The 12,597-nt window shown below is 39.8% G+C and overlaps 1 protein-coding gene across 3 annotated transcripts in view; it reads left to right on the top strand.

The window, feature by feature from the left end:
* LOC149069326 (carbonic anhydrase 1-like) overlaps nucleotides 1–12,597 on the top strand; it is a 43,336-nt gene that overhangs the window by 10,773 nt on the left and 19,966 nt on the right. Inside the window, exon 1 of one of the 3 annotated variants that reach the window (XM_089249935.1) lies at nucleotides 12,045–12,330. The exons of the other annotated variants lie outside the window; for them this stretch is intronic. Coding sequence (XP_089106061.1) covers nucleotides 12,300–12,330 — 31 coding nt within the window. The 5' untranslated portion in view covers nucleotides 12,045–12,299. Of the gene's footprint in view, nucleotides 1–12,044; nucleotides 12,331–12,597 lie in introns of those variants that run through there. 3 annotated transcript variants of the gene reach the window in all.

Raw genomic sequence — 12,597 nt, 5'->3', positions numbered from 1 at the left:
TCATTTGATTTTTCGTTTTCCAAAAGATCTTTTATCAAACTTTTACAGTGTGATCCCGGTGTAAGCAATATGCGATGAATTGGTTGAACATTTATTCCTTTCAGTTCTGACGGCACTAAGTACCACTAACTTTCATCCCCCACAACACCCCTTACATACGTTCTGTTATCTTCCACCTGTTGCTCGCGAGCAAACAAGATTGCTCAATGCTTGTGTTCTGTTTCGTGCTCGCGAGCGCTCGATCAACGTTCCAATTTAACATGCTGTAAAAATTATATTCAAGCATTACAATTATGTAGCTTTCAGGCATTAGTATGTCAAAGTTGCCGTAAGGGGTGCTCTCTGTTTGATGATGGGTATAGGCAGTGCCCGCGACTCGAGAAAGGATGAAGACCCCTGCATACGTTGTTGAGAGTCGGGATTTTGACATAAGAAAGCTGTATGAAACTATTTTATGATGATTATCAGATCGTATCAAAGTGTGGGACTACTAGTTTTTAAATACGACGAAGATCTATATGAATAAAAATTAACTTTCGCGGTGGTCATTATACAGCAGTTATAACTGAAACTTTGAAGAGGAGGAGGAATACTAAAGAAATAGTTGGGGTGAATGCATCATATTGTTTAATCATTATTGATCCATATTTCGGTTCACGTCATAATGTTTGTGAAATAATACCTATGTTTCAAATACGAAGCAAATTTGTGTGACTGGTACTTATAAGTACCGCCAGTAAATGGTGGGGCTTAGATTGAATATATGAACAAACTCAAATTCAATTAATGTTAATGTATAATTTGAGTGTGTATTTTTATTTTTAGAACTAATAAACGAAATCTCGAATGAAAATCCATATTCGGTGGACTGTAAAAGAAAAATCCTAAAAAAAAAAAAAAAAAAAAAAAAAAATCTAATAGGGATTATCGTTGTATCGGGAGGCCTACCATCGTCATAGACCACCAGATTTATACTGTTCTTGATATATTTTCGAAATCCAAGTTGTTAGTAACGCCATTGGTATTTATTTGCGAAAAATAAGATTAATTAATAAAAGTCAATTAGATGTTTCACCCGTGTACAAGTGTTTACTGCATTACACGTTTGTATACTATGTATATCTGGACCCCCAAAGTGCCCCTTTACAAATGTAATGAAACAAATTGTCGTTTTCTTCGTGGTGAAGTGAATAAATATTCCTCCTGTAACTGTATATTATTCAATATATTTGTATTTTTTATTTTTATTGTAAGTGTGCAGAGTGCTAACGGTACCGCGTCAGTTAATTTTGCTGCATACTAATTTTTCTTTTTTTGATTTTTACAGCTTAGTTAGAACTAAAATGACCTACCAAAAATTTTACATGGTTAATTATTTAATTTTTTCATAATGTAGTACTGAAAAAGTTAAATGGCAATTGGGTGGCAACCATCAAGCTCTTGTCTAACAAGATAGCCAAGTCAATATTTGCGTATTTTTAGTAACTTCTTTAGAAATCTAGTATAAACTCTTCCCAACATGTAAGCGTAGAAGAAACTTCAAACTGGTGCAGCATAGCATAAAAAAGATCGTATCGTACGAGACTATCGAATAATTTGTGAATGCCACACATACACAGCGTGGGATTTCCGGAGTTATGTAGCGGCTTTAAGAATTTGGCGAAATGTTTCGCGGACCTGCAGGAAATTCCCACGCACAGGTCCGCCGATGTAGATGATTTAGGGCAGAGGTTTTCAACGTGAAAGCTCTCCTGGAACCCTTAGTGGTCATGAAGCTGTTCCGCGGAATCCTTGATGATTACGAGGCGGAAATCCACGGAATCCAAACTAATTTTGGAGGGTTAGTGAAAGCACCTTTATGTTATCTGGGGTGTGAAGACTCAAAATTTTCACTGCGTTTATTCACATAACAGTGATGGACGCAAGAAGAATTTCCCCATCAGCTTTGTTTTTAACGTGGAGAATAATTTGAAGAAGAAATACTGCCGTGCAATGCCTTCCTTGAAATAATTTCCATGGTTCAGATGTGTTCAGTCCGAGACGACAAGGCCAGGAAAGGAAAATTACTGAGATTATTTCTTTTCAGTAGTCTTGTAAATGTTCTGCATTTTTTGAAACGGCACCATTTTTGACGTTTGATTCCGCGGAAGTAAAAAAAAAAAAATGCAGCTTTCGCGGTATCCCGGGGTTTCTTGGAACACCAGTTGGAAATCTATATCTAAAGAAGTATGTGTGTTTGTGCTGCCATCTATCTCCAGAATAAGCTGAGAATGAATGCCCTGTTGAATGTGTTATTAAAATGTTATGGGTTTGTGTGTGTGTGTGCTCGCAGGGAAAAAAGCTGGATCTTACTGGCGCGGCGCCTTTAAGTTGGGGTACTTGCCAAAAAAACTACTTGTGGATCATCGGGGTTGGCTGCTCTGTATTAGAATTCACTAGTTGCTTGCCATTGTTCAGAGAAGTATGTGAATATTTTTCCACTAAAGTCATCCCGTGGACCATCGTGAAACCAGTCGACAGCTGAATATCTTCCCATCATCATCACCAGGAGAAGAGCAACTCAAATCCGTATAATGGTGATCCTTGAAATTGCATGAATGGGAGTGATATAAAAGCTCGATCATAAGTATGAAATTGTTAAGACGACGTGTATTAAGGGGTTCTAGAAATTGTTAATACGCATCGAGTACTCTTGGACGGGGCCGCCTTAAGAACATCATGGGCCTCCCGGGCCAAGTACTTTTCCTGAGTTTTCCTATCTACGTGGTAAATTCTGGAACATTTCAACCGGACCTCATTTTTGTGAGGCCCCATCTTCTCTTGAGGTCCTCGGGTAGTTCCCGGTTGGGCCCATGCGTTAAGATGGCACTGCTCTTGGACTACTTAATTGAGCACTATGGTGCTCGTAAGAAACAAACTGAAGATTTCGTCGGTGAAGACGATTGCTGCGAAAACCTCATTAGTTATTATTATCAATATTTCTCGCGGAACCATTAGCGATGTCTTGAAGAAAGCAGTTATTATGTATGGTAAAACGTTATTTATAGGTTATGTATGGACAAAGCGGAACTTTACTAATGTGTCGTGTGGGCATTGTGAGGACACTGACGGCATAGTGGTGATCAGCTGAAGTTGGTTTTCATGAAGTTTTCTAACTTTAAAGCGCGAATGCGAGCCGATCTCCCATTCAAAAAAGTCTCTCTAGAGAGGACAATTTGTCCTCCCTATTTGAAAAAAATTCACGCTGAATACAGGCAAAATAACCTGCCGAGCTATTTGCTTCCGAATTCGAAAATCATGTGGCAGTACTCAAAACCAAATTTCACGTTAAGTGCAGAATCGGAAGTGCATCGGAAATGCAGTGTCGGAATATAACGTGTATGACACACGTTATATTCCGACATGTTCCAATTCGTTATAAGTTCCTCATAGGAATGTTTACGAGGTGCATGTGCGGTTTAGTAATATTAGTTATGTTACACCAACTTCGTTGACTTAGCCTACAAGGAAAGGGTCCCAAGGTGACGTCTTCAAAAAGATTTGACAAAAGTACTACTATAATTCAGATATGCATAGAAATATAAAAAAAATCCCCGGCGAAAGTATTATGGGTCACTCAAAAAAAGAATTGTAAATACAGTCGATGCTCGTTATAATGACCCTCCATCGTCCCGTCGAAAACGGACGTTTTATTGGGTCGTTGTTATATCGGAAGAAAAACATGATAGTCGAAATAGGAAAAACATTTGGGACTTTACACAAACTCCAGTCATGTATCGCCATAGGGCAATTTTCAGACTTATTCTACTGGTCATTGTAATGGAATAGTCGCAATAACGTGGGTCGTTATACAGAGACGGCTGTATTAATATTTTGAACGACAATTGAGGCCATGAGGTCAAGAATGAATTTAAAATATCGCACAACCCTACAGTGACGTCATTCAAACAACACATTCAGATTAAGGTGACTTTAAAGGTATATTTTGAGGCTACAGATCAGATACAGCACAAAAAAGAAAAAGGAGAGAGAGCTAGAGTGTGTGAGAAAGTGAAAAGAAATTTTTCATAAATATTGCTAAGAAGCGCGAGGGGTGATAAGAAGCCAACTGTTGTCATTTTTATTAAATTGCATTTTAAATAATTGAATTTCACCTCTATTTTTTGCTTTTGTGTGTTTCCGTGTGAGATGAATGTACTGATTGAATTTACTGAATTGAGTTTGATTGAATATACTGATTGTGTGTGTGTGAGAGAGAGAGAGACTCTCTGTCTAACGGATTAGTTCCCGTAGAATCCTTTATTGTTACAAAACTGTTGCACGGGAACTAAAAGTGAATATTTCTCCAATTTTTCTTGCAACATCAATATTTTGCAGCTTATGATAGTGTGGAATCCTAGAAAGATTCTCACAGAACCCAGGAGTTCAGCAGAATACCAGTTGGAAACCTATGAATTGGTGTGTACGTCTACTTGGTTTTTTTTTTATTGCCCATCCAGAAAAAATCTAAGAAATCTCAGAACAATGAGACAGACACCAACTCCCACGAAAGGTGCCTTTCTATTTTTGTCTTTGTTTTGTGCAGTAAGAAATATATAATGTATACCTGTGTATAACGATTTTTGAGAAGAGAATACACGAGATTTCGACATTATTTTCGCGCCTCTGGAAGACCTTGGACGTACCCGAACGTGTTTCCCTCATTAAGAAAAGAAACAAACAACACAAGGAGCGCGGGGTGTCTGTCCACAAACAAGTGAAAAAACAATGGCTTTGAGAATCAACCACTAGCACGCAAATGCTATTGTATAAGATTTCTTGCAATATTCAACAGGTCTACCATTAACCTTGGACGAGCTTCTTTTGAAGAGATATCGCCACCTTGAGTGGTTAGGAAGTGATGATGGTTGTACATTATTACGGTGGACGTAATTGAGATTATCATGGCATCTTATACCTTTAGTTTCGATCAATTAAGCTGATTGGGAGAAAAATTTTAACATGTCTGAAGGTACCGATGTAATAATAGAAAACCCATAAATTTGGGGAGATGCCTACTGCGGTGTATAGGCTGTATCTCAGAAAATAACCGAAGAGGAAAAAGAAGGTCCGGGAATTTAAGCTGCACCTTTGGTGTATACGCCGCGAAAAAATTTTCAATTCAGGATACAAACACAAAGAATGGATCTAGACTTTGAACTGAGGCAGCACCTACTTAAAAAACAGTGAAGTCCTGCATTATATCACGGTTGTCAGGGAATATGCATGTAGTGCTATACAAATTTTGCCAGTCTCCTCTCGTTGTAGTCAAAGTTTTATTGATCAACTATATTTAAACTTACCATCTAAACTTGATATTCTATAGCCGGCCTGTAGAGATGACCCCTAATCCCATCACTTTCTTCTATCGTAAAGATGCCTCTGCATGCAGCGGCGTAACTAGAAATAAAAATATACATTAGAGCACCCCGTGATCAGAAAGAGGGAAAGGAAGAATCGGGTGCCCGGGACACGAGATTAGAATTTTCCCCTCTAGTTGCGGCTCTAGGAAAGTACGGTTCCGCGTCATAACCGAACATCGGTCCTACAACTACTACTTTACCGCACACCAACTCCGGGCATATCGCCGTATAATAATTTACTACCGATCGAGTTGAGTCTCTAGAGAAAGTTCTGACACATACTTCCGCACTCGCCTTGAGTACGGAGGGGACGTTGCCAATGAACATTGAGAAGGTGCCATCTATCGGTGTTCTCATGTTTCGTTGGGAAAGAACGTATCTATGTCTTTTCCTGGGATCGAACCTGCGGACTTGACGGTAGATTTCATGGTGGCAGACGAGCATCTTGCCATTCGTGCCTCCGGTTCTATAACTGGGAATACGGAAATGGATTTCGTAAAATAAGGGACATGATAATGTTTGTATTACATACGATTTAGTGAATATCCTCCCCGTGGACTGGAGCAACACCATCTTATAGCAAAAGGCCCCCGCGCGAAACTTTGACGTCACTGAAGTCCATTTCACCTGTAGTCAATGGATATAGCAGGACAACGCATGCGATATCTTTACCTTTTTTTGCAGTATATACAATGACTGTAGGTGAAATGGACTTCTTCAGTGACGTCACGAGCTTCTCGCGGAGGCTTTCTGCTACAGATGGTTTTGGCTGGAGACGCACCCATTTCCAGGATTTAAATATTTCGATTCAACTCGTTTTTTGTTTGTGTGGGGATATGGGCAGCGACCTTTAACCCCTAGCAGCATCCATAAATGGAATAATGAGCAAGTGAGTGCTCCTTTTCACCAAGGCGAGGAATAATCCGCTTGCCAGTTGCGTAGAAACTTGTTCTATTGAATATCTACAGCAATATCGGCTCATTGTTCTTCTTACACAGTGTTATCCGGAAAGTAATTTTGAAGAGTAACTTCACTCCTCTCCAAAATTTTAAGGCGTAGTTTTGTGAAAAGAGGGGAAATGTTTTTCTTTATCAGTGAAGAATAAAGAAATACCACCTAAAATTTGAAGGAGCATTTTTCACTCCCCAACGAAGGGGAACATACTAGTTTATTTATATCTATAGTGAGAGCATACAATCAATCTTCCAAGGCGCACCAAGTCGTCCTGAAGTGTCAAAAGTAATTTGGCGTCCACCACCGGCGGATAAAATCATTCTTGAATTAGGAATCCCCCCATTGTCTCACATTTGAGTGCAATGTTTAAAATAGTCACAACTGGTTGATCACAGCTTATGCGAGATCCTCACCATGTATCTGTCCTTAAGCTTCCTAGTTTCCGCTATTTTTCATTCCTAACTATTTTTCTTTCAAGCCGAGCACAACTCTGGTCTATCGCCATGGCAACTTATTACCGAGTGAGGTGTGTGAGTGTGTATACACAATCATATGTATATGTTTCTATGTACAGGGTAGGCGAAGTCCTTAGAAACTTTAAAAATGAATAAAAACCGGAAAAATAACCGAAATAAAAAATGGTTTGCAGTGTTTGCATCGCTAGGTCACGGGAATTTTTAAGGTTGGACAAAAAATAACTCGCAAAAACCGCCGATAGGTGGCACTGGTATGAGCGACTTCGGTGGAAATATGCAAATGAGACGGTTATAAGAACTTGCGCGCCTAATCCACAATCAGTTCACCGTTGTAAACCGTGTAAGTGGACTCGCTACACTCTGCCGTTGCTGGATTTGTGTGACTCGCCTGCAATGTGTTATCCCCTCTGGTGGTGGTGGTCATGTGGAACACGTACTGCTGTAATAAAGGATTTGGAGGCATTCTGTTCGCTATTTGAGTATCTTTTCTTTGACTTGTGTACGTCAGCGCCACCTATAAGCTGTTTTTGAGTTATTTTTTTTCCTGTCTTAAAAATGTTCAAGTGATCTAGCAATACTAACCCTGCAAAACGTTTTTTATTTCGGTTATTCTGGTTATGAATTTTTAAAGTTTCTACGGACTTTTTGCCCACCCTGTATATGTTATATATAATATATATATCTATAATACGTGAGGTTTACTGGTGACGTACGCATGCACCTGCCCATGTGACCTCAACTTTGTGCTGAACTGTGTGTTCTTGCCCGCTGGTGGTCTTTCGGTGCTTAGTGCTCCAGACATCGCTGCGCTCTTCCACCATGGCCCAAACCGTCTAGGTGATCAGCTTATATCCCTTATGGGGGCAGAGCGGGGGGGGGGGGTCATGGTCGGTTTCGGGTCTTCGCGATGCGAGTCCCCGTCACTATGATCACTCGACCACTACGGCAGAAGTCATTACTACTACTAAACCGTACACACACCTCCACAAAAATTCCTCCGAGGAATTTCTTACGCGTTGGTACATGCCGGAATGTGTTGTTATGAGCGGCCCTTACATTGTGAAAAGTAGAATAAGAAGAAAATTATAATAAATAAAAATATAAATGTAATGATAATAATTAATAATTATGTAAATTATTTGGTAGGTCATTTTAGTTCTAATTAAAGACAAAGAAAAACAACGTTTTTGAAACAATTAGTAAGTTTAAAACAAATTATCTAACTTGGTACTTTGAAGTACCATAAGGATATAAAGGGTTAACGCATTTATGTTGTCAGAATCATGCATGTTTCGCGTTCTACTGGTGCTGCCATCTGCCCACTATATTTGGAAGTGAAAATGGCAAATGCTTGGATTTTCACATTATGTAAGTATCTCGTTGAATGTCTGACTGCAAAGAGACTTTAGCAAATGGGAGGCCGGGTCGCATACGTGCCTCGAAGTTCAAGAACCAACTTCAGTCGACCACCAGTGTCTTGCCAAAGGGGGTTCGAACCTGGATCCTCACGACGAAAGCCCAGACCGCAGATCAGTTATTACTGCTGGAAATTATTATTTTTCACGTGGGAATACCCCCGTTAGAAAACATTGGTAAACATATTGGTCGTTATCATTCGCTAAAGAAATCGGTGGTTGGCCCAGAGGTATCCTCAGACACCGCGTTGGGGGACCACTGTTCTTCGCAAATTGATGTCTAAACGTAAGCTTCCCATCGTAGAGTTTTTATTGGAGTTCTCTTCCCCCCCCCCCGACAAAATGGGACTAGCATTAGCGTAGGATGTTGTTGGTAAATGACAGACCGTTTGTGTTCTCCGCCGCTTGCCCCCCTCGTCTAAATTATTTTTCAGGCCTTCATCTTTAGCTGAACCTTGGCCTTTTTAAACCTTTCCCCCAATTTATAGAGAATACCGGTATTTTGAGATGGAGTGGAGCGGCGGACAGTAATTGATTTCGCGAAATCTAAATAAATGCAAAATCTGAACTTTTTTGGAGTAAGGCCTGTATTACACTATAAAAGTTTGGTAAAAGTCCTTTTATAAAACTTGAAAAATACAGCCAATAAGCCTAATCCGATTCATCGGATGTAGTTAAAGAGACTTGGAGTAGTCGTCTGACACAGGGCGCAAGTGTATTCCAAGCGGAGGCGTATGCAATCTTGAATGCGGTCATCTGGGCCTCGCAACAAAGCTCCCCGGTGGTCATACATTCAGATAGCGCTTCTTGTCTTCAAGCTATCTGCGATCCCCGCTCAACACATCAGGATATTCGTAGGATCCGACAGCTACTTTGCTCCCATCATTCGATCCGTATAATATGGGTTAAATCTCACACAGGAATTACAGGTAATGAGATGGCTGATCGCTGGCCAAGGATGCCACTAGTTCGACCACAGAGGAACAACACTTACTGCCACGCAGCCACGTCAAATACCAATTAAAGAGTGAGCTGTTGAGAAAGTGGCAAGCACAGTGGGATCATAACGTCCCGAAAGACGCATACAGAATCCAACGGCATGTTCGCTGGCATCCTTTCATTTGGTCGCGCGAAAAGATTATTATGGTTACAGAGCATGGTCCGTTACCAGTATATTTAGAACGTTTTAAAAAGTCAAACAATGACAAGTGTCGTTGTGGTCAAGTCGGGACATTACAGCATTATCTGTGTTCCTGCCCGCACACTAAACAGTTCCATTTCGGCCACATTCCGGATAATGGAAAGCTTTGCTGGAAGCGACGCATACTTCAGAGCCCCGTCAATTTCGGCCGACTTCGCCAGCTGATCCAATTCCTGGACAAAAATCTTCATCATATCCATACCAAATGGGTTGGCACGAAGCGTAAACGAGGTGCTGATGACGACTATGTACCAGCTAGGTTCTTCCGCCCGGACCCTACTAGGATATACGATCTGCGGCCTCGTCACTGAAACTCATCTACTGGGAGCCAGGCGACGTTGCGCCTATCGACATTTTGTACTGACGAATGTCTAATCAAATTGTAAATTGAGATTATATTCCAGAGACAATCAATCTTAATTAGTCTTGGCGATACTACGATTTCAAATCAACTCTTTACTATAAGATGAGCGTGATCTGGCGGTTATACCTTTCGGAGTTCTTTAATTTCTTCCTCCGTATATTATGATACGTCCATTGACGAACATTGATTATAAGTGAATTTATATGTGCAATCTATATGTAATATTTTATTCTGAGGATATTTAATAAAATTTCCAGACACACCCATCCTCCAGGAACGCTTCGATATCTCAATGAGATGGGAAGCGGGGTGTGTTTGGTTTTCAAAGGTCAAAGCCAATAAGGTCACCGGTTGCATTTTCTAGGATGTAACCAATAATCTTATTGGTTGGATTTTTTAAGTTTTATAAAAGGGATTTTATCAAACTTTTATAGTGTAATACCGGCCTAAGAAGAAAAAACACCGATCGCACACTTTTATAAAAATTCACATGAGCCGGGAATCAACCATCATGAATGAGGGCGAGGAGCTTTGGCTTCCAATAACGACCTATGCAATCACGAGAGCAAACACAGGGTGTCCCATAAATTCTTTATTACTTTTTACTGCCCACGAATCAATCTTAGATGCCGTAATCTTTTTTATGTTCCTCCATATCGTTCTGACGTTTTGAAAAATTCCCCATTGTACCGATTTCTGAGATGCGGTAATACTGATGATGCATATTTTTAAACTTTTAATTTTGTATATACATATGTTTTTATCTTGTATTCATTTATGCAAACTGTAACTGGGCTTTTGCCTGTAGTTTGTATTTTTAAATGAATAAATAAACTGTTTCAGCGTTAAATTCATAAAAATTGAAGGAATTGGTATATCTGAATGCGGTTTGCGAAAAAAAATTGTTCTCACGGAAGGAAGATTATTTTGGTACAGAAAAAAAAAGTACGGTTCAAATTTTTGTCGATATAGAGGTTCAAGGAAACCAGTCTGGTGGAGTGATTGGACCTAAACGTTTCTTCAGTTTCGTCTGTGTCTGAAACTTTCGTAAAGCTCCAGCCGGAGATTCGTGTCTGAGGGAAAACAACTTCACTAATAGTGCTGTATTCACCAATGTCAACACCACAATAAAAACCTTATGTAAGCGTAAGAAACAGGAAAATTTAGAAATGAGCTTATATAATATATACAGTCAAACCTCGTTAGTGCGTCACCCGGGTAACACGTCACTCCGCTTACCGGGTCACTTTTTGGAAGTTCCAATTATCTTCAGGCAGGAATTGGCACAGCTATGTCTTACTCCGCATAACCAGTCACTCCGCTTGCAAAGTCATATTTTTGCGCTCCCAAGAGTGACTCATTAACGAGGTTTGACTGTATATACATACTCTGCATTTTATAGAATTCTGCGTACACCCCTGATACATTTCAGTAATTTGTTTCCGTGCTGCGTCTTCTGTAGACAGAAATCCAAATTAATTTTTTTCCACTAAAAAAAAAATTACCCCCTTCGTGAGGATAACCTTTTCCGCAACACCGCATTCAAATATACCTATTCCTTCAATTTTTATGAATTTTCAAACTATTTACGAATTTATGGGAACACCCTGTATTTAGCCGATTATCAAATATTGAGCGTGATCAAGATATCCGTTTTAAACACAAATATTATTACTTATTTCCAAGTAACTAAACGTAATTTTCTAGTCCAGAACCCCTGGAATGGAATCTATTTTTTACACTATTAAAATTTATCTATAGAGGGTTCGTGAAAAACTCTACTTGGGAGCCCGCGAAGATCTTGGCTCCAAATTGTGTAGGACAAGCAGGGCTAGGATTTTTACGAGGGAGGCAAACATGATTTTGCCATCTCCATCATTGTGAAATTTTATGATTTCATTATATTGAGAGGTATTCGTTCCCTCCTAAAATTTTCCACCCTCTCAATTTTTCCGTTAGGAGCAGTTGCGTCCTTTGACACCCCCCCACCCGTAGTTCCGGCCCTGACCCCAAGTATCAATAATCGTTTCGATTACGAACCGATGCGTTGCTTACAAGTTAGTTGACGATGACATTCAATTTCGCGTTATATATTGGATACTATAACCGGAAAAAGGATGGAAGATGATGATGAGAGGGCGGATGCGAAAGAGAGAGAAGAGATTTCCGCTCTAGCCGATCGCGCATGCGCGATCACGTGGGGACGGGAAGAAGAAGAGCAGCATCATCAACACATTCACGAGGATCAGAGAGAGAGAGAGTCAGAGAGTAAAAAAGGAGAGAGGGAAAAGAGAGAGAGGACAGTCAGTCAGAGAGATATATATTTCCCTCTCTCTCCTCGTTGAAGCCAAATTTGAACAGCAGCAGCAGCAGGTCACCTTGCATGTGGGACAATCTCTCTCTGGACTGATCACTTCTCTCAGCTGATCTTGTGGCTCTCTCTCTGCCCCATTGAAAACTCTCTTACCTGTGAATATACAACACGCAATGGCCGAATGGGGATATGAGAAACATAATGGTAAGCCGGTTTTTAAATTTTATATCGGAGGAATTTAAGATATCGCTCTGAAACATTAGAATTTATTAATTTTAAAAAATTGATGTTTAATTTTTTTTCTCTGGTATTTTTGAATTTATTTTAATACTAGTATTCAGCGATTTATTTGATAAAGGTCAGTTTATGGATCTGATTTGAGTTGATTAAGTTTTATGCGGATTTTGTTGAATTTTGATTTGAAAAAGTGCTTTTGTATAACATGTGGAAAATAATGGAATTTTAGGTAAG

The sequence above is a fragment of the Pholcus phalangioides genome, unplaced genomic scaffold (assembly GCF_987345545.1).
Source record: "Pholcus phalangioides strain wild (caught in Gottingen) unplaced genomic scaffold, Ppha-v1.0 ptg000022l_1, whole genome shotgun sequence".
Taxonomy (NCBI): Eukaryota; Metazoa; Arthropoda; class Arachnida; order Araneae; family Pholcidae; genus Pholcus; species Pholcus phalangioides.
The sequence above is the reverse complement of the archived record's forward strand: the minus strand, read 5'-3'. Positions and strand labels throughout refer to the sequence as shown.